Source organism: Hyperolius riggenbachi, chromosome 8 (assembly GCF_040937935.1).
Source record: "Hyperolius riggenbachi isolate aHypRig1 chromosome 8, aHypRig1.pri, whole genome shotgun sequence".
NCBI lineage: Eukaryota > Metazoa > Chordata > Amphibia > Anura > Hyperoliidae > Hyperolius > Hyperolius riggenbachi.
Window position 1 is genome coordinate 252,766,527 of NC_090653.1, and position 26,531 is coordinate 252,793,057.

The 26,531-nt window shown below is 48.3% G+C and overlaps 1 protein-coding gene across 1 annotated transcript in view; it reads left to right on the plus strand.

The window, feature by feature from the left end:
• Positions 1-14,670, plus strand: part of CDK20 (cyclin dependent kinase 20) — a 29,596-nt gene extending 14,926 nt beyond the window's left edge. The window contains exons 3-8 of the mRNA XM_068248629.1: positions 4,077-4,265; positions 5,948-6,069; positions 9,281-9,343; positions 9,420-9,543; positions 9,622-9,777; positions 13,639-14,670. Of these exons, the coding sequence (XP_068104730.1) occupies positions 4,077-4,265; positions 5,948-6,069; positions 9,281-9,343; positions 9,420-9,543; positions 9,622-9,777; positions 13,639-13,818 (834 nt within the window). The 3' untranslated portion in view covers positions 13,819-14,670. The remainder of the gene's footprint in view (positions 1-4,076; positions 4,266-5,947; positions 6,070-9,280; positions 9,344-9,419; positions 9,544-9,621; positions 9,778-13,638) is intronic.
• The last annotated feature ends 11,861 nt before the right edge of the window (positions 14,671-26,531 follow it).

Sequence of the window (26,531 nt, forward strand, 5' to 3'; positions counted from 1 at the left end):
TGCACGGCATACTTCCTGTATGTCATGTGACATACAAAAAACAGGAAGTATGTCATGCACAAGAGCCAGCAGAAGGCGAGAGAGGACGGACAGTGTTAGACTCATGCAGAAAGTATGTCCAATACTGGGGGCCCTCATGCGTCAGGACTTGGGGGAAAATTTGAAGTCGCTTCTTCAAACTTCACCACGCGGAAATGACGTCGTGATCTTGGTGATCGTGATTTCAGTTTAAATTCGATTTAACGTTCAGGCCTAGCATACAGTCCATAAGGGTGTGGAGGAAATAAGAAACAGTCCATACAGTCTGTCAGGGCTGTGGAGTCGGAGCAATTTTGGGTGCCTGGAGTCGGGAAAAAATGCACCGACTCCTAATTAATTTGTAACTGTAATTAAAATAGAAAATATGATAAAATGTTCTATTTCTCAGATAATAGTCATTAAAAATAATGTGTATATATACAGTAATAGCTGTGTTCAGTCCACAAAAATGAAATAAACCAATCAAAATGAGTTACTTGTGCTGCTTCAATAAAGCAGTCCCCGTATTTTTAAGGTCAGATATACATATCTGATTGTGACTGTATATATGATGTGTACAGGAATCTCTTATATATGTTACGGCCAAAACCAGAAATCGGCCAATTCTAGAATTGGCCGGCCGTTTCTAGAACTGGCCGATTTGACGTCGGCCAAAGTCCAAAATGCTGGGAATTTCTGACATTGGCCGGCCAGTTCTAGAAACGGCCAAAGTCAGTCGGCCAAAGTCCAAAAGGCCCAAATCCCAGAACATCCCGGGTCCTGTCCAGCACCATGAATGGCACTCGGAACTTCCTCTGTGCTCTGAAAGATACACAACAGCATAATAACCGTCACAGCTAATACACAATCCTGTAACAAATCAGCAGCGTGTCTACTTCCTGATTTTACGGAAGCAGAACATTTTTTTAACATCCTGCGCTTTTAAAATTAGCTGCTCTGCCCTGGCACAGGGGAGAGATCAAATTACAGTGGTGATTAGTCACAGATGAGGGGGGGGGGGAGGGTGCATGGCTGGGGGTGCTTCTCTGGGCGCTTTGCATGGCTGGGGGGCTTTTCTGGGTTCTTTGCATGGCTGGGGGGGGAGCTTCGCTGTGCACTTTGCATGGGAGGGGGGGGGGGGAAGGCTGCACACTTTGCATCATGGCTGGGGTGCTTCACTAGACGCTTTGTATGGCTGGAGGGGGGCTTTTCTGTGTGCTTTGATTGGCTGGGGGGGGGGCTTTACTGTATGCTTTGTATGGCGGGGGGGGGGGGGGGGCTTTACTGTATGCTTTGCATGGCGGGGGGGGCTTTACTGTATGCTTTGCACGGCAGGGGGGGTTTACTGTATGCTTTGCATGGCAGGGGGCTTTACTGTATGCTTTGCATGGCGGGGGGGGGGGGGTTACTGTATGCTTTGCATGGCGGGGGGGGGGGTTACTGTATGCTTTGCATGGCGGGGGGGGGGGGTTTGTATGCTTTGCATGGCAGGGGGGGGGGGCTTTACTATATTCTTTGCATGGCGGGGGGGGGGGGCGGCTTTCCCTTGCGCTTTGCATGGCGGGGGTGTTTGCCTGCGCTACTCACAGACCTCAGATCACGGCGACCGAAGAGGCGGAGAGAGGCAGAGCAGCGCACACGCTACCCGCCCGGGCCTGTGTACACTTCACATGCGGAAGTGCCAAATGACTGGCGCTTCCGCAGTAAAGTGTTCACGTCCTGCGGGTCACTTGTGCGCTTTGCCTCTCTCAGCCTCTCCGGTCCGGTCGACCCTGATCTGAGGTTTGAGTAGCGCAGTGCAGGAGGGGGAGAGCCGAGGGAGCAGGACTTCTGGACTTGGCCAGCCGCATACAGTCACAACGCGTTCTGGCCGGCCAAAGTCCGAAATTAGCCCACATTTCTTACATTGGCCGCATTAGCCGGCCACTTCTCGTTTTGACCGGCCAGAACCCGAAGTGGCCAGACTTCGGGTTCTGGCCGTAACATATATACGAAATAGCATCTATGCTTTAAGTATAAAGCCTAATGTGTAGCCGTGTCACTAATAGAGATGGTCAATGAGATGGAAATAATTCTGCATTGATGCTGGTTTATGCAAATGTATGTTTTGCTCATAAAATCAAATAAATTGATATGTTGTTAAAATTTGGTTTGGTGACTATGAATTAAAGGGTACCTGAGGCGAATTAAAAGAAAAGCTTTATACATACCTGGGGCTTCTTCCAGCCCCCTTCAGGCTAATCAGTCCCTCGCTGTCCTCCTCCGCCACCTGGATCTTCTGCTATGAGTCCTGGTAATTCAGCCAGTCAGAGCAGTCTGGCTACGTGCCGCTTCCACAGCCAGGAGCGTTCTGCACCTGCGCAATAGTGCTGCGCAGGTGTAGTACGCTCCCGGCGGCGGAGTGTGTGCATGCGCACTACACCAGACTGGCTCAAGTACCTGGACTCATAGCAGAAGATCCAGGTGGCGGAGGAGGACAGCGAGGGACTGATTAGCCTGAAGGGGGCTGGAGGAAGCCCCAGGTATGTATAAAACTTTAATTTCATCTGTCTCAGGTTTACTTTGTTACACAGTAGTACTATACTCTACATATGCTCTCCCCACAGAGCTGCAGGGAATCCACTGAGAATGTTGTGCACATTGAGCACAGAGGTGTTGTCTATCACCCATAAACCTTGTTCAGATTGTGCATGAAGAATGTGTAATAGAGGAAGAATCTCCTCATTCCCCTGCAGAGTACCTGCACATCATTCTTACATGTACCCACAGTTACATTGCCTAGGGCCTGATAGAGGTTCTTTGTTCCGGTCTGTACCTTTTACAAGTACTCTTACCAAGGACTAGTTTTAGCCTAAAGGGAATAAATATAGTAGTCTACATATGCTTCTCACTTCAGTTGTCTTGTAAAATTCCTAAGCGTTGGCAGTTAAGAGGCGAATTTCACGTTACATACTGTTAATCAACAAAATTGTAATATGCAAATTAGCATACTGTTAATCAACAAAATTGTAATATGCAAATTAGAGGAGTCGAAGAGTCGGAGTCGGTAAAATCCTAAACTGAGGAGTCTGAGTCGGTGGATTTTTGGACCGACTCCACAGCCCTGCAGTCTGTGGGGTATCATGTTCCTCTCAGTTGGTGGCAGGTAGCGACATATGACTGCTATTTGCCCAGTTGTTTCCTCTTTCCTCAGTAGGATGTAGAGTTACTTCTCCTCATCTATGGAGGTGAAATCCTGGATGTGGGTGGAGAGTCTCTGGAAGTAGGCAGTCCTCACAGGTGCGTATTTGCTGCAGTGTAGCAGGAAGTGGGCCTCATCCTCCAGGGCCTCCTGGTCACATTGTCTGCACAGGCTCTCTCCCCCCGGGGCTTCCATGTCTGTCTATGCCACCCTGTCTCTATCTCCAGGGTGTGAGCGGTCATCATCATACGGTACAGGCTCAGGGTCTGTCTTGGTGTGGTGTAGATTCTCCAGATATGGGGCAATTGTGTACTTCCTCTGCAGGGATTGGTAGATGGTGAGTTTCTTTGAGTTCTTTGTGTCGCTTCCCCATTCCTCTAGGTATTGCACCTTGCAGCTTTCTATAGTCCCTTTTATTTGGACTTTTGTCAGGCTGTTTTGGTGGTCCTGGCTGGGCTGGCTGCTGATGCTTTGCTTCAGAGCACGTGGTATGGCCTCGGCCTCATCAGGAGTTCACAACCCCAGAGTAACCACAGTCCATCCTGAACACTTGCATGGATCTGGCCCTCCAGGCCCGGAGTTCGACACCTGTGACCCAGAGTAACCAATCCAAATTCTCCTTAGTGCAAAGCTGACTACAGAAAACTACATTTTTATTGCGCAGCCCCACAGGCATCTGTGGTGACATCATTACCCATAAAGCTAGGTAAACACAATGCAATTTTCTGACTGATTTACTGTTAGATAGAATATTTCCAACATGTGTGATCTGATTTTGGATCGATCTTCTGTTTCTTCTATGGAAAATGGATTTTCCATAGAAAACGCCACCTTCCTGTTTTAATGGTTTTTACTCTCTCTCTTGATCTTCTTTCAGGTGGTTAAGTTGAGAGATGTTTTCCCGCATGGCACGGGCTTTGTGCTGGTCTTTGAGTACATGCTCTCTGACCTGTCTGAGGTCATCAGGAATTCTGACCAACCACTAACTGAGGCCCAAGTCAAAGGCTACATGATGATGCTACTGAAAGGTGTCAAGTTCTGCCATGAGAACTCCATCATGCATCGGGTGGGTACGCGTTAGATTGTTTTTACAGGTAGTAACCAGTTAATGAACGAGGTAGGGACTGTAGGTTCATTCTTAACCTTAAATACATTCTTAAGTCGGAACACTGTCACCTTTTTCTCCTGTACACTCTGTGCCTCCATTGTCCCCCTCAGTGTCACCTCTGTTCCCCTGTGCCTCCAGTGTCCCCCTCAGAGTAACATCTGTTCCCCTGTGCCTTCAGTGTCCCCCTCAGTGTCACCTCTGTTCCCCTGTGCCTCCAGTGTCCCCCTCAGTGTCACCTCTGTTCCCCTGTGCCTCCAGTGTCCCCCTCAGAGTAACATCTGTTCCCCTGTGCCTACAGTGTCCCCCTCAGTGTCACCTCTGTTCTCCTGTGCCTCCAGTGTCCCCCTCAGTGTCACCTCTGTTCCCCTGTACCTCCTCTGTGCCACCTCTGTTCCCCTGCGCCTCCAGTGCCCCCCTCTGTGTTACCTCTGTTCCCCTGTGCCTCCAGTGTCCCCCTCAGTGTCACCTCTGTTCCCCTGTGCCTCCAGTGTCCCCCTCAGTGTCACCTCTGTTCCCCTGTACCTCCAGTGTCCCCCTCAGTGTCACCTCTGTTCCCCTGTGCCTACAGTGTCCCCCTCAGTGTCACCTCTGTTCCCCTGTGCCTCCAGTGTCCCCTCTGTTCCCCTGCGCCTCCAGTGCCCCCTCTGTGTTACCTCTGTTCCTCTGTGCCTCCACGGTCCCCCTCTGTGTCACCATGTTGCCCTGTGCCTCCAGTGTCCCCCTCAGTGTCAACTCTGTTCCCCTGTGCCTCCAGTGTCCACCTCTGTTACCCTATGCCTCCATTGTCCCCCTCAGTGTCACCTCTGTTCCCCTGTACCTCCAGTGTCCCCCTCAGTGTCACCTCTGTTCCCCTGTACCTCCAGTGTCCACCTCTGCTCCCCTATGCCTCCATTGTCCCCCTCAGTGTCACCTCTGTTCCCCTGTGCCTCCAGTGTCCCCCTCAGTGTCACCTCTGTTCCCCTGTACCTCCTCTGTGCCCCCTCTGTGTCAACTCTGTTCCCCTGTGCCTCCAGTGTCCACCTCTGTTCCCCTATGCCTCCATTGTCCCCCTCAGTGTCACCTCTGTTCCCCTGTGCCTCCAGTGTCACCTTTGTTCCCTTGTGTCCTCAGTGTCCCCATCTGTGCCACCTCTGCCCTCCCTGTGCCTCTCTCTGTCCCTTTTGTGCTTCCATCTGCCCCCTATGATGCCTCATTCTCGGCTCCCTTAGCCTAGTACAGGGAATGGCCTCAATTCACTAACATCATGCTGGAGATAAGGCAAGAGATAACTTGCCACCACAGTGAGAGAGTTATCTTATCTCTTCATTCCTTAAGTTACCTCCTCTGTAGTTATTTTCACACGCAGTTAATTAACAGCCTGTCTTTAACTTTAGAATACTGGAGTTATTTTAAGGATTGAAGAGTTAACTTAAGGTTTGCCTGAGGTAAAATGTTTCCTGAATACTACATGCCTTATCACCATGGTGATAACTCTAGAAACGTTATTAAAGACAGGAGATAAGCTTAGTGAATTGAGGCCTATGTGGAGGGGAGGCAGGTCGTTTGTCAGGTGTTCGTTAGTCGGAGACTACTTGTACTGAAGACGCTACACAGCAATCTGAGGCCCAAATCTGGTCACCAACCTCTCCTTCTATTTGCAGGACCTAAAACCAGCCAATCTCCTCATCAGCTCCACCGGCATCCTGAAGATCGCAGACTTCGGCCTTGCCCGAGTGTTCTCCAATGATAGGGGGCGTTTGTACAGCCACCAAGTTGCCACCAGGTTCGTAGAGTTTTCTGGATGTATTTGGCTACTGATATTTGAAATGTATTTACTTCTGGCTTAAACTCTGTCTGGAGATGATATATGTGACACTAGAAAACACAAACAAAACCTTATAAACCCGACATTTGTTGAGCAGAGTCCTAACCAGCTCTGGAAACCGTAGCCAGGATCCCTTGCCTGTAACACTTGTGATATTCTTTTTCAATTTTACAATTGAGCTAACAGGGATTCAACCATTATGGGCCGAGCCCTACCCCTTATAGGGTATACACTCACCTAAAGGATTATTAAAAATACCACTAATGTGGAGTTTGACCCACTTTCGCCTTCAGAACTGCCTTAATTCTACTTGGCATTGATTAAACAAGGTGCTGAAAGCATTCTTTAGAAATGTTGGCCCATATTGATAGGATAGCATCTTGCAGTTGATAGAGATTTGTCGGATGCACATCCAGGGCACGAAGCTCCCGTTCCATCACATCCCAAAGATGCTCTATTGGGTTGAGATCTGGTGACTGTGGGGGCCATTTTAGTACAGTGAACTCATTGTCATGTTCAAGAAACCAATTTAAAATGATTTGAGCTTTATGACATGGTGCATTATCCTGCTGGAAGTAGCCATCAGAGGATGGGTACATGATGATCATGAAGGGATGGACATGGTCAGAAACAATGCTCAGGTAGCCCGTGGCATTTAAAAGATGCCCAATTGGCACTAAGGGGCCTAAAGTGTGCCAAGAAAACACCCCCCACACCATTACACCACCACTAGCAGCCTGCACAGTGGTAACAAGACATGGTGGGTCTATGTTCTTATTCTGTTTACGCCAAATTCTGACTATCGAGACCCATCAGACCAGGCAACATTTTTCCAGTCTTCAACTGTCCAATTTTAGTGAGCTTGTCCAAATTGTAGTGGAGATGAGTGGTACCCGGTGGGGTCTTCTGCTGTTGTAGCCCATCCGCCTCAAGGTTGTGCATGTTGTGGTTTCACAGATGCTTTGCTGCATACCTCGGTTGTAACGAGTGGTTATTTCAGTCAACGATGCTCTTCTATCAGCTTGGATCAGTCGGCCCATTCTCCTCTGACTTCTAGCATCAACAAGGCATTTTCGCCCACAGGACTGCCACATACTGGATGTTTTTCCCTTTTCACACCATTCTTTGTAAACCCTAGAAATGGTTGTGTGTGAAAATCACAGTAACTGAGCAGATTGTGAAATACTCAGACCGGCCCGTCTGGCACCAACAACCATGCCCCGCTCAAAATTGCTTAAATCGACTTTCTTTCCCATTCAGACATTCAGTTTAGAGTCCAGGAGATTTGTCTTGACCAGGACCACACCCCTAAATGCATTGAAGCAACTGCCATGTGATTGGTTGATTAGATAACTTAATTAATGAGAAATTCAACAGGTGTTCCTAATAATCCTTTAGGCAAGTGTATATACGTGGGGAAGTGGAGGTCTCAAGCCCAATCTACACGATACGATTCTTTGTGCGATTCGATTATGATTCTATTTACGATCCAATTAAATCCGACATGTCCGGGATTGCAAAACAATGGCAAATTGAATCGAATCCTGATCGGACATGTCGGATTTAATTGGATCGTAAATAGAATCGTAATCGAATCGCACAAAGAATTGTATCGTGTAGATGGGGCTTTAGACCTATTTAAGATACTTGACACCAAAAAGGCAAAGAACAAAGCAACTTCCGCTTAAAGAGAATCTGTACTCTAAAATTCTTACAATAAAAAGCATACCATTCTATTCATTATGTTCTCCTGGGCTCCTCTGTGCTGTTTCTGCCACTCCCTGCTGCGATCCTGGCTTGTAATTGCCAGTTTTAGGCAGTGTTTACAAACAAGACATGGCTGTTAACCAGAGTGTGATAGGCTGAGAGGAGCTCAGTCTGTGACTCACACAGAGCCTGCAGGGGACGTGGAGAGGGTGTGTATAGCTTCTATCCTATCACAGCAGACCAGCACATTCCTGCCTGAGTGCCTGAGCCCGACAAAGCCGTCAGAGGAAAGAAGATTAGATTATACAACAGAGATAATACAGCCACTGTGCAACTAGGAAGGACTGCAGTAAGACAGGCCACATTAGAACAGGTATAGGAACTTATAGGATAGAAGAAATAAGGCTGAAAATGTTGTTACAGAGTCTCTTTAAGATAGTAATGAATAAGTTTGTAACAAAATCTTTATTAACCAACAACCACTGATTAAAAACAATAAGACATGGCCTCCCCGGCTCTAATAGTCTTGTGATATTCCTGTCACATTTCACTTTGGGCCAGAAGTCATAAATTTAGCTGATACTTGAGAACTGCAGGATTGATCAAAGTATCCTAATTATACCAGTTATTGTACTTCATTTTCGAATACTTTCTCTATTGCCTTTTATAATTTGCCTTTAAAGATGGCTAAAACAGGCATTTTATCTTCAATGAATTAAAGGTGTTTTATACCATCTGCTGTGTTAGTAGTGGTAAATAGTTTCTTTCAGGACTTTTCATTTTCATATTCTATCCGGTTCAAGAAGTCCCTAATTAGCAAATAAGGTAGAGACTGTAGTTGTGGTTTTGTTCATGGCACACTGTTCCACCTCTGTCCTCTATACCTCTTATATGGCCCTTGTGCCTCCAGTGTTCCCCTCTGTGTCACATCTGTTCCCCTGTGTTTCCAGTGTCCCCTCTGTGACATCTCTGCTTCCCCACTGTGTCACCTGTGCCCTCAGTGTCCCTCTCTGTGCCTCTTCTGTCCCCTTGTGCCCCCACTGTGTCCTTCTGTGCCACCTTCCGTCCCCCTCCTGTGGTGGCCCAGTGTGAGTATAGTGCAGCAGAAGTTGTACTCTCTCCTCCCCACCAGATTCCTGCGACGTGCAACCATCCTGTCTGCCTTCTGTTTCCTCTAGTACCTCCCTACACTCCTCATGTTACGTGCAATCACACGAAATACAGTTGGAGATGCCAGGCACTAGGGTGCACGGGGACTGAATGGGCGGAAAAACAGCGTTGGACTCCATCGGGGAAGTGAGAGCACAACTTGAGCTGCACTATACTCTGCATCTACACGCTGTGCTGAGGGGCCAAGGGGAACAATGGGATCGGCAGGCCATAGTTATCTCGGGGACTCCCTGTACTAATTTAGACTGGAGTGACACTAAATCCTGTTGTGACATTTGTCTCCCCCCTACAGGTGGTACAGAGCGCCTGAACTGTTGTATGGAGCCCGCAAGTATGAGGAGGGGGTGGACTTATGGTGAGCATTGTCTTCCTTCACCCAGACATGAAAGCTGTGGCGAGTATGACTCTAGTAATGTTGTCCCTTTCCTCAGGGCTGTGGGCTGCATTTTCGGGGAACTGTTGAATGGTTCTCCTCTCTTTCCTGGAGAGAACGACATTGAACAGCTGTGCTGTGTCCTGCGGTCTTTGGGGACGCCCAATGCCAAGACCTGGCCGGTTAGTGAAACTCGGGGGCATGTCCTCTGTGCTGCTCCTTCCTGTTCTCCTCCGCTCACCTGTATTTGCTTTTTTTAGGAAATTACTGAACTTCCAGATTACAACAAGATCTCATTTAAAGAGCACCGCCCGCTACCTCCTGAGCGTATCGTGCCGGACACCTCCCCCGAGGCCTTGCAGCTTCTCATGCGCTTCCTGGTGTATCCGTCCGGCCAGAGGATCCGAGCTACTGAGGTCAGTGCAAGGGAGCCTGGAGTGTCTGCATTTTGCGCACCTGAGTCTGTTTACCCCCAATTGCGGCTAAAAACAAAATTAGGCTAGACTACACTGGATTTAAAGGGAAATTTAAGCCATCTGAAAACAGAGTTTTGCTTACCTGGGGCTTCTACCAGCCCCCTTCAGTCGTCCTGTGCCCGTGCCACTTTTCTACAATCCTCCGATCTCCCGCTACAGCTAAGTTTAGTTTTCGCCGACTCGTAGTCGGTGAGCCACTGTGTCTGCGCAGCCCTGGCAACCCGTATCCTTGCTTGTGCTGTGTCCTGGGCATGCAGAAAATGAAACTAAGCAGCAACGGGAGAACGTAGGATTGTAAAGGGACCGGCGTGGGCACAGGACGGCTGCAGGGGGCTGGTGGAAGCCCCAGGTAAGTGCAGTGTTGGACTGGGAAGGGGAAAAACTGAGGAAATCTACTTGCTGGCCAAGCATCAGTAATCAGGTGTTGCTGCTCACAGTGAGGACTTGCTATACAGGATCTTTTTAAAAAATTAGCATATTGTGATAAAGTTCATTATTTTCTGTAATGTACTGATAAACATTAGACTTTCATATATTTTAGATTCATTACACACAACTGAAGTAGTTCAAGCCTTTTATTGTTTTAATATTGATGATTTTGGCATACAGCTCATGAAAACCCCAAATTCCTATCTCAAAAAAATTAGCATATTTCATCCGACCAATAAAAGAAAAGTGTTTTTAAAACAAAAAAAGTCAACCTTCAAATAATTATGTTCAGTTATGTACTCAATACTTGGTCGGGAATCCTTTTGCAGAAATGACTGCTTCAATGCGGAAGCCCAGGATGCTTCGATAGCGGCCTTAAGCTCATTCAGAGTGTTGGGTAATGCCTCTCTCAACTCTCTCTTCACAATATCCCACAGATTCTCTATGGGGTTCAGGTCAGGAGAGTTGGCAGGCCAATTGAGCACAGTAATACCATGGTCAGTAAACCATTTACCAGTGGTTTTGGCACTGTGAGCAGGTGCCAGGTCGTGCTGAAAAATGAAATCTTCATCTCCATAAAGCTTTTCAGCAGATGGAAGCATGAACCCACTTTTGAACCAGAAACAGCGGCAGAAGCGCCTGACCTGGGCTACAGAGAAGCAGCACTGGACTGTTGCTCAGTGGTCCAAAATACTTTTTCGGATGAAAGCAACTTTTACATGTCATTCGGAAATCAAGGTGCCAGAGTCTGGAGGAAGACTGGGGAGAGGGAAATGCCAAAATGCCTGAAATCCAGTGTCAAGTACCTACAGTCAGTGATGGTCTGGGATACCATGTCAGCTGCTGGTGTTGGTCCACTGTGTTTTATCAAGGGCAGGGTCAATGCAGCTAGCTATCAGGAGATTTTGGAGCACTTCATGCTTCCATCTGCTGAAAAGCTTTATGGAGATGAAGATTTCATTTTTCAGCACGACCTGGCACCTGCTCACAGTACCAAAACCACTGGTAAATGGTTTACTGATCATGGTATTACTGTGCTCAATTGGCCTGCCAACTCTCCTGACCTGAACCCCATAGAGAATCTGTGGGATATTGTGAAGAGAAAGTTGAGAGACACAAGACCCAACACTCTGGATGAGCTTAAGGCCGCTATCGAAGCATCCTGGGCCTCCATAACACCTGAGCAGTACCACAGGCTGATTGCCTCCATGCCACGCCGCATTGAAGCAGTCATTTCTGCAAAAGGATTCCCGACCAAGTATTGAGTGCATAACTGAACATAATTATTTAAAGGTTGACTTTTTTTGTTTTAAAAACACTTTTCTTTTATTGGTCGGATGAAATATGCTAATTTTTTGAGATAGGAATTTGGGGTTTTCATGAGCTGTATGCCAAAATCATCAATATTAAAACAATAAAAGGCTTGAACTACTTCAGTTGTGGGTATTGAATCTAAAAAATATGAAAGTCTAATGTTTATCAGTACATTACAAAAATAATGAACTTTTTCACAATATGCTATGTTTTTGAGAAGATCCTGTAGGTTTCTATTGGGAGTGATAACACAGGGTTACTGCTGCTTGGCCAGCAGGTGGATTTCCTTAGCTTTCCTACCTCTCAATCTGACACTGGGTAAGTGAATTTCCCAGATGTTTCCCTTTAACTGTTTTCCTGTTATCAACGAAACTCCAAACAAAGTTCCATTCTGCACAAATACTGTCTGTGAATTTTGTGCAAGTTGTTTTTGTCATTACCAGACGTTCCTGATTGATGCGAGAAAGTACCACGGGTTAATTAATGATTGTGTGTGAATTGACCACTTCTCAGCACCTCCTCTCCCATTAAAAGCGGACCTGAACTCAGAACGTTCTCTCTGCTCTAAAAGATAAGCAACAGCATAAATAACCTTTAAAGAAAAACATTTCCTTGTTTACAGCTTATAGAGCTCTTTCAGAAATGCTGCAGTCTAGTTTCTTCCTGGTTTGCTGGGAGCACAGAAATGGTTAACCTCCTGTGTTTACATATTAGCTCTACAGAGTTGCAGACAGCTGGGAGCTGAAATTACACTAGCTTATTACTTGCTGAGAAGGGAGAATTAGACAGGCTATTCTCTATAAACACATGCAGGGTGGACACAGGGTGGATTTCTCTGTATTCTGGTTTTTCCTGTGCAAGAGTTCAGGTCCGCTTTAAATACTGAGCCCTCTATAGAATGAACACAGCTTCCCTTGCTTGTTATCATCCTATGGATGAGCACAAGCTCATCCATTCTATCCCCTTAGTGCTTTAAACACGATGTCAAACCATGTCAAATGTTTATTTGGCTGCAACGAAATGAGCTTCCAGGAGCTGTCTATGTGAGCCAACCCTTGTATCTACCATTCGGTAATTTCTGCATTTCAGCCCACTACACTATTATCTCTTGGGCCTCTCTCTTAAAGAGGAACTGTAACGACAAAACGGCCCCTGGGGGGTACTCACCTCGGGTGGGGGAAGCCTCAGGATCCTAATGAGGCTTCCCACGCCGTCCTGCGTCCCTCGGGGGTCTCACTGTAGCCCTCCGTACAGCGGTGACGCAATATTTACCTTCCTGGCTCCTGCGCAGGCGCTCTGATGGCTGTCGGCGCCGAAGTAGGCGGAAATACCCGATCGCCGTCGGGTCTGCTCTACTGCGCAGGCGCAAGTTTCCGGCGCCTGCGCAGTAGAGCGGACCCGACGGAGATCGGGTATTTCCGTCTATTTCCGTGCCGAAAGTCGCCACAGCGCCCCCGCTGGAGCCAGCAAAGGTAAATATTGAACTGACAGTCGGCACAGTCGCCGGCTGTTCGGAGGGCTGCGGCGAGACCCCCGTGGGACAGAGGACGGCGTGGGAAGCCTCATTAGGATCCCGAGGCTTCCCCCACCCGAGGTGAGTACCCCCCAGGGGATGTTTTTCATGTTACAGAGTCTCTTTAAGGTCTAATTCAGACTCACCGGTGAAAAGGATATCTAGGATATGTTAGATTTCTAGCTGCAGTGGTGATCTCCTGTTTGTACTGCAGAGCAAGTTACCAGATCAGGCAAATCAGAGCATTCTAGCCAGGGGATTACAGTGCGTACGTATTAGTACACCGCCAGTGAGCTGGACGTAGGGTGAGCTGAAGGACGGCACACCCTCCTGCCAGTCAAATCACTGGCGGTGTTCAATACTATTCCCCCTCCGTGTCGTAGCAACTTGGAGGCACCTAGATTCAGTGCGTGGCGCCAAGCGCCGAATCAGTCTGCTTCAATTAGAGTAACAACCAAGAGACTGACTCAGGAAGGAAGTTTGCAGACTGTGTTTGCCTCCTCAACGGTCCTGCTGATTCTGTGTCTGCCCCTTTCTCCAAACAGGCGCTTCTGCACCCGTATTTCTTCCGGGAACCGCTTCCTGCTCACCATTCTGAGCTGCCCATCCCCCAGAGAGGCGGGAGGAGAAATCGGCAGCTCCAGAGAGAGTTCCACACCGAGCAACCTGTGATAGACAGCCTGGTGGACCCGGCAATGCTGAGTGACTATCTGCAGGGGCTCTGATTGCTCGACCACATAAGTCATACGAACCTCCTGAAGTTAAGTCCGAGTGGGCTCTGCCGGTCTTGGGTCAGCTTTGCAGTGAAGACCTGCTGTGGTGAAGAATGCAGGGACTTGTGAATTCTGCATCAAATGTAGGAATCCCTAGAATTGGTGCACTAGCCTGAAAGTCTCATCCTCACTACTGGTTCTCTGTCCCTGGTGGAATGTCCTTCTCACACCTAGGCTCCGTGTCTTAGCTTGGAGGTCATCCCCTCCCAGGCTTGGAGGTAGTGTCTGGCAGGCCTCTGTGCCCCTAACTGGTGGTCCCAGCCAAGACTCTGTGCCCCTGCCTGGAGATGGTCCTCACCCACCCTCTGAGCCCCTTCCTGGAGTTGGTCCCCACCCGTTCTGTTTCCCTACCTGGAGGTGGTCCCCACCTGCCCTCTGTGTCCCTTCCTGAAAGTGGTTCCCATCTGCCCTCTGTCACTGCCTGGAGGTAGTCCTGACATGGTCTCTGTGTCCCTGCCTTGAGGTAATCCCCACCCGGCCTCTGTATCCCTATCTGGAGATACCAGCCCCAGCTCTGTGTGCTTGGGAGGATGTCCCCTCCCGGACTGATTCCATTTCTGCAGGTGTCCACCTGGGCTCTGTTTTCCTGCCTGGAGGTAGTCCCCACCTGGGCTCTGTTTTCCTGCCTGAAGGTAGTCCCCACCCAGGCTTTTTGTCCTAGGCAGGATGTCCCCTCCCAGTCTTTGATTCCTTGCATGGAAGTTCTTTGGCGAAGACCCTCTCTTCAAGGTTTTCAAGCCAAGTTGAGTTCCAATAATTGGGTCTAAAGGTTTTGGAATCAATAAAATGACAACAGTACCCACATTTATGCATCTGCGCAATTTTGTTAAAACAATTATTGCGCACTTTCTGTAAATGCTATAAACTTTATTTCACTTCTCAAATATCACTGTGTGTGTCTCCTATATGATCAATTTAACTGACATTTTTTATCGTAAAAGCCAACGATTTTATACAGGAAAATCATGACGAATAACAAGGTTGCCTAAACTTTTGCATCCCACTGTATCTGGCTTGCAGTCACTGCCATGTATCTTTTTTTCTTATTTCTCTCTGCTTCAAACACAATAGGGGAATGATGCTTGGAAGAGCAAAGAGAAATCGAGAGCCCAATATGGTGTAGTATTGTTAAGTTGGTTGTGGTTTAAAGCAAAATATTTAGATATACTCACAAACATGGGTTACCCATAGGCAACCACTTCAAGTGCAGGTGGGGAGTATTAGAACCTGACCCCACTCAGGTTTTTAAGATGTCGGTTTCTGTAGATAGGAAACGGGGTAGCACCCCTCCACCGAGGGTGGAATCAAGATTTCAGCAAGGCTTGGTGTACAGAGGCGCCAGAGTAGAATAAAAACGTTTAAAAACCGTCTAAAAGAGGGGGATGTTCAGGTGGACTAACTTCCCTCAAAAATATAAAACTCAATTGAGTCACAACATATCAATACAATTTTTTTTAATTTAACTCCGCTTAGTGCAATGCGTTTCGCAGGTCCCGCTTCATCAGGCAAACAGAAGTATAACTCAATGGGTCTAAATGCAGAAGTGAGCGCTCACTTCTGCATTTAGACCCATTAAGTTATACTCCTGTTTGCCTGATGAAGCGGGACCACACCTGTGAAACGCGTTGCACTAAGTGGAGTTAAATTAAAAAAAAATTGTATTGATATATTGTGACTCAATTGAGTTTTATATTTTTGAGGGAAGTTAGTCCACCTGAACATCCCCCTCTTTTAGACGGGTTTTAAACGTTTTTATTCTACTCTGGCGCCTCTGTACACCAAGCCTTGCTGAAATAGGGGAATGATAGCTGAGTGAGTTGTGCGCTTCCTCCTACACTGCGCCCTGAGGCTGGAGCCTATCTCGCCTCTGCCCGGTCCTGGCTGTACCTCTGATCAATGTTCATTTCCAGCTGATTTCCCTAAGCAGCTGTTGTGTAAACTGCACTCTCCCTGGCCTTTCACAGCACCTCTTTACTGGTAGATTCTGCTTCTTCTGCAGTGTGCTGTAACACAGTGCTGGCCACTGGGGGAGCCCTTTCATTTGGAAAGTTTATGTCAACTTTCTTTCTGGTCGTGGTAGTGGATCCGAGATGGAAAACTAAATATAACAAGTAACTTGTCTATATATCTTATCTAAAGTTTAGATAGTTTACACAGCAAATCTATCTTCAAACAGCTTCAACAGTATATTAATAATTTTTCCTGTGATACAATGGGAGCAGACATGTTTTCTGCTTGTCACTATTACACAATTACACACACAGGCAAGCTTATCTGTATCTAGGCATGCTAATCTGCATATTCTGTGAAAACTCCACTCTTATCTCCTCCATTACACAGGCAACTGATCTGTATCTGCACTGCAGCTCTCAGATTGTGAAAACTCTGCCTCTGAAATCTATAGCTAGTAACACCTTTTTCACCTGCCCAGACTGAAATCCCACAATCCCTTGCAAGCGCCAAGGCACTCTGGAGAAGCTGTGGGTGTGGCTTGTTTAGTTTATAGGAAATTAGGGTATTAAAACAAAACAAAACAAGTATTTGGCTTGAGGAATGCCCTATAAACTATATGTAAGGAACACAATTATGCAATGAGTAAAAGTTCATCTCGGATCCACTTTAAGATGTTAATCGTACATTTGTGGAAGGACTTACTTTTTTCACAAAAACAAGAATTGTATTCCTATGTGAAATAGAGAAATAGTAGGAGTGCACAAAACAAATATATTAATAAAATAATTAAGGCACGAAATTGAAGTTCAAGAGTTAACAGAACTTGCTTTACATAGACCATCAAGGGGAGTTGTAACATTAAAAAAATGGCCCAAATCTATTTTCTTTATGAAAGAACTGTAAAAATGGAAACCAGCAGAAAAACCCTTTTAGGTGTGTGTGTGTGTTACACTAATAGAGGGTGCACTATGCTGAACACAGCCACCAATCACCCCCTTTTCTATAGTGACCTTTGAGGGGGTGTGGCTTAAGCTCCAGGGTTGTGATATGCCATCTAGTTTCTTCAGCCCTTAGGTTTGGTTGCCTGAGCAACTTCTATCTTTCTCTGTTGGATTTGAACAATACTACTGTACATCAGATTGGTTACTTCTGCATCTCCCATCTTTTTTTTTTTTGGGGGGGGGGGGGGGGGGGTTGCTAATTTGCTTTACAGGGCAGAAATTAGTGTACCTGAAATGACATGAGATAAACTTGAGTACATAGTGTACTAGTCCTACTAATAACTTGTCTGATGTCCCTTTCCGTTATTTTGTTTTTATCTATGCAAATGAGACATTGGAACTGCATTCAACTGCTGCCCTGGCTCTGCTGAAAAGTAAAAAAACAAAAAACAAAAAAAAAAAAAAACACTTCCGTTTTGCTAAAGACTTACTCATGTAACAATAAGAGCCTCTGTGTTACTAATGCCCTATGTACCATAAGTACGGTAAAACACATGCAATTAACAAGTCTATTTTTAGTTAGGCTAGGCTCACAGTGCACATTGCGTTGCATTCCCTGTAACAGCAGGAACAGAACACAAGGATCAGGAAGGTGGCACTACGCATTATCCACGTGGTGGGTCGCATACAGTAAAGTGCAGTGAAGCATACACTCAATGAAATGTATGCTTTACTGTTAACATGAGTGTTTTGTGGTAACATACTGCATGTTTTTGAGCAACAGTTACTTAAAGGACAGCTGAAGTAAGAGGGATATGGAAACTGTCATATTTATTTATTTTAAAGGACTTACAAGCCCAAAAACTTTCAAAAAGTGAAGTACCTTAATCACGTTTAAATGCACGGAGGACGCCATCCGCGCCCTTCGTGCAGTTCCGCCGGGTCCCTGCAGTGTAATAGCCCCCCAGGCCGCTCCCGACCCCACAGACGGGGTCGGGCTCTCCTAATATGGCCGCCGGAGCTGGCCGCGGCTGCGCAGTCCGCATACACGTGAGTGCGGCTGCGCAGCTCTAGGGCACTTCCCCCCCCCCCCCCCCCCCTGTTCCACTTACAGTAGCGTGGATCGTAGGGGGAGGCCCTAGAGCTGCGCAGCCGCACTCACGTGTATGCGGACTGTGCAGCCGCGGCCATATTAGGAGAGGAAGGAGAGTCCGACCCCGTCTGTGGGGTCAGGAGCGGCACGGGGGGCTATTACACTGCATGTATAGGGAGCGGGTCCCCCCCCCCCTTTTTTTTCTCCTCCGTCCTTCTTCTACTCTCCCAAATGCCCTCTGCAGCTGCTTCTGGTTCAGGCATTAGTACGCAGGCTCCCCTTGCCGAGAGTACTCTGCACATGCGCTATTGCAAATTTGGTCAAGATACTAAAGGAGAGACACAACTCAGCACTGCTAACAGTGGTTTTATTGCGAATGTTCTTACATTCAATTCTTGTCAAAAAAGTTAATCTTGTGTAATGACCTATAACAATGAAGATGATACTTATTGTGTGCAGAGTGAAGGGGATGTGGGTGCCACCTGGTGCAAGGCCTGACGACCGTTTCGCTTCAGTAGCTTCTTCTGTGGCTTGGACGTGCACATCCAAGCCTCAGAAGAAGCTACTGAAGCAAAACGGTCATCAGGCCTTGCACAAGGTGGCACCCACTGCCAATCCCACATCCTCTTCACTCTGCACACAATAAGTATCCTCTTCATTGTTATAGATCATTACACAATATAAACTTTTTTGACAAGAATTGAATATAAGTATATTAGCAATAAAACCACCGTTACCAGTCCTGAGCTTTTTCATCGTGTCTTTGTTGCTGCAATATATTGTCTTGGCTCTGAGCAGGCTGACAGGTTGCACATCGCAGTCCTCTCCACGTTTGTTTGCCTCTGATTGCCAACCCATTACTCTTTGTTGCTACTACAGCAGAGAGCTGTCATTTTACAAAGATCAGTTGGTCTTTCCAGTAGTAACGTAAGACTGTGAAAGTTGGACTAAGCTAGTAAAAATGGACTATAAATAAGGTCATGCGTTGGGAGTCAGCTACTGAGGTTCCTTAGACTGTTAATGTAATCAGTCAATACTTGACTAAACGAATGAGAAAATCAGTCAATACTTGACTAAACGAATGAGAAGGATTGAGACAATCAACACAAAGGATTTTTACTTGCCTGGAGCTTCCTCCAGCCCCCTGTAGCCATGGGCTCCCTCAGTGTCTGTCAGGTCCCCTCCGTTCTCTCGCTCTCAGCCTCAGTAGTCGCTGGCTACTGCAGTTAGTTGAGGCTTAGAACTGCACAGAACACTTCCAGCAATAGGAGTGCAATCGAGGAGGAGTCCAGCTACATGTGTGCAGTTATCCCCAACGGACTCAGTAGGGGACTTTACCAGGGTTGCAAGCAACAGAACTGACAGGACCAGCAGGATATCGAGGGAGCCAGCGGACTACAGGTGACTGGAAGAAGCCCCAGGTAAATATAAAAGCCTTTGTGTTAATCCTCTCAGGTACACTTTAAATGAAAACTGCAAAAAAGGGCGCAGGGGGCCTTTCCGAAAAAAGGAGCTGCTATAGCCGCCTATAATAAAAGCGGCATTTTGTGGCTTGAAACAGACATTTGCGGGCACAGCGGTGGGCGTCTGAAGCGCCGAATTTTGCACTCTTTGCCTCAAATCGAGGCTGTGAAGGTAAATTTCGGGACCCGGAGATGCTGGATTGGTGGCAAGAGGGGGCAATTTCATCAGTCAGGCTTGCGGGAAAACAAAATTGGCTCACGAATAACAAAAATGCTGCAGTGTTATTCACAAACCAATTTTGTTTTACACAAGCCTGTCCACCGAAATTGCCTCCTCTTGCCACTAATCAAGCGCCAAAGTTTGCTTTCATAGCTGCATATCGCGGCTTGCGGAAGAGGGGGTAGCTTTAGGAGGGCCATTTAGGGTTGGGCACCACCGGGGGGTGGGGGGTGGGGGGGGTTAGGGTTAGGTACCACCAGGGAAGGGTTCTTTGTGAGAGTAGGTGTAGCCATAGTAAAATATCTGTAAGTATTAATGATATTTTATTATCAAAATCCTGTAGTAGAATATCTCTAACTTTAATTATAGTTTACTAGTGGTAATCCCCTGCGCCCTTTTTTTATGTATGCTATGGAGGCTGCCATATTTATTTTCTTTTAAACAATACCAGTTACCTGGCAGTCCTACTGACAGTGCTGATCTATTTGGCTGCAGTAGTGCCTGAATAACACCAGAAACAAGCATGCAACTAATCATCTCAGATCTGACAATAATGTCAGAAACCTCTAATCTGCTGTATGCTTTATTTACAGAAGCACTAACTGAACTATAGTTGCTAAGTCCAACTGCCAAATAGTGTGCTAACGAGTAAGGAAGCTGGCTGACATCTTTGTGTAGATTTTTCCAGGGAGTGATTTTAAAAAATAAGTTATACTGAGAATCTCCCATAAGAGACGGACTAGTTCAAAAACTGTCAGATATGTTAGCTTTTTATTACCTACTATAAGTGACCTTTTATGTGTTTGTATTTTAAATACTACAGTTGTTCGCCATAGTGGTTCTTTAATTGTCCTGTGATCTGTGCTTGTAGGAGCATTGGAAGTGGAGTGTTGCTGTAGGTGTGTGCTGTCCTGTGATCTGTGCTTGTAGAAGCATTGGAAGTGGAGTGTTGCTGTAGGTGTGTGCAGGCCTGTCCTGTGATATGTGCTTCTAGAAGCATTGGAAGTGGAGTGTTGCTGTAGGTGTGTGCAGGCCTGTCCTGTGATCTGTGCTTCTAGAAGCACTGGAAGTGGGGTGTTGCTGTAGGTGTGCAGACCTGTCCTGTGATCTGTGCTTGTAGTAGCATTGGAAGTGGAGTGTTGCTGTAGGAGCATTGGAAGTGGAGTGTTGCTGTAGGTGTGCAGACCTGTCCTGTGATCTGTGCTTCTAGAAGCATTGGAAGTGGAGTGTTGCTGTAGAGGTGTGCAGACCTGTCCTGTGATCTGTGCTTGTAGAGGCATTGGAAGTGGAGTGTTGCTGTAGGTGTGTGCTATCATGTGATCTGTGCTTGTAGAGGCATTGGAAGTGGAGTGTTGCTGTAGGTGTGTGCTATCCCGTGATCTGTGCTTGTAGAGGCATTGGAAGTGGAGTGTTGCTGTAGGTGTGTGCAGGCCTGTCCTGTGATCTGTGCTTGTAGGAGCATTGGAAGTGGAGTGTTGCTGTAGGTGTGTGCTGTCCTGTGGTCTGTGCTTGTAGTAGCATTGGAAGTGGAGTGTTGCTGTAGAGGTGTGTGCTATCCTGTGATCTGTGCTTGTAGAGGCATTGGAAGTGGAGTGTTGCTGTAGGTGTGTGCTATCATGTGATCTGTGCTTGTAGAGGCATTGGAAGTGGAGTGTTGCTGTAGGTGTGTGCTATCCCGTGATCTGTGCTTGTAGAGGCATTGGAAGTGGAGTGTTGCTGTAGGTGTGTGCTATCCCGTGATCTGTGCTTGTAGAGGCATTGGAAGTGGAGTGTTGCTGTAGGTGTGTGCAGGCCTGTCCTGTGATCTGTGCTTGTAGGAGCATTGGAAGTGGAGTGTTGCTGTAGGTGTGTGCTGTCCTGTGGTCTGTGCTTGTAGTAGCATTGGAAGTGGAGTGTTGCTGTAGAGGTGTGTGCTATCCTGTGATCTGTGCTTGTAGAGACATTGGAAGTGGAGTGTTGCTGTAGGTTTGTGCTGTCCTGTGATCTGTGCTTGTAGGAGCATTGGAAGTGGAGTGTTGCTGTAGGTGTGTACAGGCCTGTCCCATGCCCCCCAACCGTCCCAGATTGGTCGGGATTCTCCCGATTAGGGGGGGCTCTCCCGCTATCCCGGGAAGCCCCCCTTAAGTCCCGGCCGGCTGGGGAGAGAAGACAGGAAGAAAATGATTGATGCGCCAGCCGCGCTAATAAGGGATGCAGGAGCCTGCTTTATTCCTCCCTCCCTTCCTCTGAATGCCCCCACCTGCTGTGAATGTCCCCCCCCCCCCCCTGTAGGCAGTGTGTGCGCAGCAGAACGGAGCGGTAGGTCCTCTTACCGCAGATTAATGCGCACCGGCAACTAGTCTCTACTTCCTGTGACGTCATGGTAAACAGGAAGCAGGAGACTAGTTGCCGGTGCGCATGGATCTGCGGTAAGAGGACCTACCGCTCCGCTCTGCTACGCACACACTGCCTACAGGGGGGGGGGGGGGGGGACATTCACAGCAGGTGGGGGCATTCAGAGGAAGGAAGGGAGGGAGGAATAAAGCAGACTCCCGCATCCCTTATTAGCGTGGCTGGCGCATCAATCATTTTCTTCCTGTCTTCTCTCCCCAGGGCAATCTCCTCCCCCACACACAGGGGCACCTTCCTCCCCACCCACGGGCATTCTCCCCCCTCCACTGACGACCCCCCTACCCACTGGCACCCTCTTCCCCACCCACTGGCACCCTCCTCCTACCCACTGACACTATCCTCCTACCCACTGGCACCTTTCTCCCCCACCCAGTGTCACCCTGCTTTTCACCCACAGGTACCCTCCTCCCCACCTAGTGTCACCCTCCTCCTTCCCACTGACACCCTCCTCCTACCCACTGGCACCTTTCTCCTCCACCCAGTGTCACCCTCCTTTCCACCCACAGGTACCCTCCTCCCCACCCAGTGTCACCCTCCTCCTACCCACTGACACCCTCCTTCTACCCACTAGCACCTTTCTCCCCCACCCAGTGGCACCCTCCTTTCCACCCACAGGTACCCTCCTCCCTGCCCAGTGTCACCCTCCTCCTACCCACTGGCACCTTTCTCCCCCACCCAGTGTCACTCTCCTCCCCACCCACTGGCACCCTCCTCCCCACCCACTGGCACCCTCCTCCCCACCCACTGGCACCCTCCTCCTACCCACTGGCACCTTTCTCCCCCACCCAGTGGGAACCTCCTTTCCACCCACAGGTACCCTCCTCCCCACCCAGTGTCACCCTCCTCCTACCCACTGACACCCTCCTCCTACCCACTGGCACCTTTCTCCCCCACCCAGTGGCACCCTCCTTTCCACCCACAGGTACCCTCCTCCCCACCCAGTGTCACCCTTCTCCTACCCACTGACACCCTCCTCCTACCCACTGGCACCCTCCTTTCCACCCACAGGTACCCTCCTCCCCACCCACTGGCACCCTCCTCCCTACCCAGTGTCACCCTCCTCCCTGCTCACTGGCACCCTCCTCTCTGCCCACTGACACCCTCCACTTTCCACTAACACCCTCCTCCCCCATCCACTGGCACCCCCCTTTCCACCCAGTGTCACACTCTCCCACCCACTGACACCCTCCTCCACAAACTCATTCCTCCCATTGTCACCCTCCTGCAAAAGCAGGGGTGTGGCTTAAGGCCGCACAGGGGGCATGCCTTAAGTGTCCCTCTTTCCCATCTTCAAATGTTGGGAGGTATGCCTGTCCTGTGATCTGTGCTTGTAGAGGCATTGGAAGTGGAGTGTTGCTGTGGGTGTGTGTAAGCCTGTCCTGTGATCTGTGCTTGTAGGAACATTGGAAGTGGAGTGTTGCTGTAGGTGTGTGCTGTCCTGTGATCTGTGCTTGTAGAGGCATTGGAAGGGGAGTGTTGTTGTAGGTGTGTGCTGTCCTGTGATCTGTGCTTGAAGAAGCATTGGAAGTGGAGTGTTGCTGTAGAGGTGTGTGCTGTCTTGTGATCTGTGCTTGTAGGAGCATTGGAAGTGGAGTGTTGCTGTAGAGGTGTGTGCTGTCCTGTGATCTGTGCTTGTAGGAGCATTGGAAGTGGAGTGTTGCTGTAGGTTTGTGCTGTCTTGTGATCTGTGCTTGTAGAGGCATTGGAAGTGGAGTGTTGCTGTAGGTGTGTGCTATCCCGTGATCTGTGCTTGTAGAGGCATTGGAAGTGGAGTGTTGCTGTAGGTGTGTGCTATCCCGTGATCTGTGCTTGTAGAGGCATTGGAAGTGGAGTGTTGCTGTAGGTGTGTGCTATCCCGTGATCTGTGCTTGTAGAGGCATTGGAAGTGGAGTGTTGCTGTGGGTGTGTGTAGGCCTGTCCTGTGATCTGTGCTTGTAGAGGCATTGGAAGTGGAGTGTTTCTGTAGGAGCATTGGAAGTGGAGTGTTTCTGTAGGAGCATTGGAAGTGGAGTGCTTCTGTAGGAGCATTGGAAGTGGAGTGCTTCTGTAGGAGCATTGGAAGTGGAGTGCTTCTGTAGGAGCATTGGAAGTGGAGTGCTTCTGTAGGAGCATTGGAAGTGGAGTGCTTCTGTAGGAGCATTGGAAGTGGAGTGCTTCTGTAGGAGCATTGGAAGTGGAGTGCTTCTGTAGGAGCATTGGAAGTGGAGTGTTTCTGTAGGAGCATTGGAAGTGGAGTGTTTCTGTAGGAGCATTGGAAGTGGAGTGTTTCTGTAGGAGCATTGGAAGTGGAGTGTTTCTGTAGGAGCATTGGAAGTGGAGTGCTTCTGTAGGAGCATTGGAAGTGGAGTGCTTCTGTAGGAGCATTGGAAGTGGAGTGTTTCTGTAGGAGCATTGGAAGTGGAGTGTTGCTGTAGGAGCATTGGAAGTGGAGTGTTGCTGTAGAGGTGTGTGCAGGCCTGTCCTGTGGTCTGTGCTTGTAGAGGCATTGGAAGTGGAGTGTTTCTGTAGGAGCATTGGGAGTGGAGTGTTGCTGTAGGAGCATTGGGAGTGGAGTGTTGCTGTAGGAGCATTGGAAGTGGAGTGTTGCTGTAGGTGTGTGCAGGCCTGTCCTGTGATCTGTGCTTGTAGGAGCATTGGAAGTGGAGTGTTGCTGTAGGAGCATTGGAAGTGGAGTGTTGCTGTAGGAGCATTGAAAGTGGAGTGTTGCTCTAGGAGCATTGGAAGTGGAGTGTTGCTGTAGGAGCATTGGAAGTGGAGTGTTGCTGTAGAGGTGTGTGCAGGCCTGTCCTGTGATCTGTGCTTGTAGAGGCATTGGAAGTGGAGTGTTGCTGTAGGAGCATTGGAAGTGGAGTGTTGCTGTAGAAGCCTTGGAAGTGGAGTGTTGAAGTAGGAGCATTGGAAGTGGAGTGTTGCTGTAGGAGCATTGGAAGTGGAGTGTTGCTGTAGAAGCCTTGGAAGTGGAGTGTTGAAGTAGGAGCATTGGAAGTGGAGTGTTGCTGTAGGTGTGTGCAGGCCTGTCCTGTGATCTGTGCTTGTAGGAGCATTGGAAGTGGAGTGTTGCTGTAGAGGCATTGGAAGTGGAGTGTTGCTGTAGAGGCATTGGAAGTGGAGTGTTGCTGTAGGTGTGTGCAGGCCTGTCCTGTGATCTGTGCTTGTAGAGGCATTGGAAGTGGAGTGTTGCTGTAGGTGTGTGCTGTCCTGTGATCTGTGCTTGTAGAGGCATTGGAAGTGGAGTGTTGCTGTAGGTGTGTGCAGGCCTGTGCTGGCGCTGGGAGTCAGCAGTGGTGAGTAGGACAGACAGGGACGGGCGGGAGCAGCACAGTGGGTTATCTGGGTGCTAGAGATAAGGGCTGCAGTCAGTCACACTGGGTGCAGGGGTGTGTGTGGCCAGCTACATGTCTCAGCACTTTGTGTGACAGATGCAGCAGTGACAGGCACCAGAGATGGATCAGTGTCCGTTAACCCCTGCCCTGCTGGGACGTTACCCTCCGCTCAGCAGCTTAGCCTATCTGACTTCAAACACACCAGGCCTGATTTACCAAGAAAGATTCTCCCAGTCCAAGGCTGGAGATCCTAACTGATTCTGGAAACCTGCTCTGGATTTATCTTTTTCAATGTTAGTCTACATTATATTTAACCTCTCTGGTGTTCAATTTCCCCAGGATTTATGTGCAAAAAGTCCAATTAATTTTCGTAACCTTTTTTTTCCCGTAACTTGCCAAAATGTGCCAAGCAGGGGTCAGTATACATTGCATGAGAGTACTGACGTGTATGTACGTCAATACAGTTCACAGGATGTTTTGTATTGACGTGTATAACCGTCAATACCGCTAGGGAGGTTAAGTGTGCGTAACGACTGCTCCATGCCAAGTGGCGTGGACGCGGCGGCAGCCCCAGGATAGCTCAACACCAATCGGCGTGAAGTCCTGGGGCGGGGTTTTGCAGGAGATCGCGTGTGCCGATCACCGCTAGGAGACTGTTAGACGGCTAAACCGCCATCTATTTACATGGTATAGCGTTGCGATCTACAGCAGTGCTGTACTGGGGAGACTCAGGCTGATGTCTATGAGAGCCGATCGCTGGGGTTGGCTGGTGGTAGGAGGGAAGGATGGTGGGGAATGTAAATTAAAGAAAATTTAAATTTTTTAAATAATAATAACAATATTTATAACAAAAAACAACAAACATGCCGGCAGTGATCAGAGCCCTCAGCCCACCAACAGAAAGCTCTATTGGTGGGCAGAAAAAGGGGGGGGGGGGAAGGTCACTTGTGTGCTAGGTTGTAAGGCCCTGCAGCAAGGCCTTAAAGCTGCAGTGGCCTAATTTGTAAAAAAAAAATAGCCTGGTCACTATGGGGGGGGGGGGGGGGGGGATAAAGCATGTGCTCCTTAAATAGAAACTCCGACCAAGAATTGAACTTTATCCCAATCAGTAGCTGATACCCCCTTTTACGTGAGAAATCTATTCCTTTTCACAAACTGACCATCGGGGGGCGCTGTATAACTAATATTGTGGTGAAACCCCTCCCACAAGAAACTCTGAGGACCATGGTACTCCTGGCAGTTTCCTGTCTGTGAACCTTGTTGCATTATGGAAAATAGCTG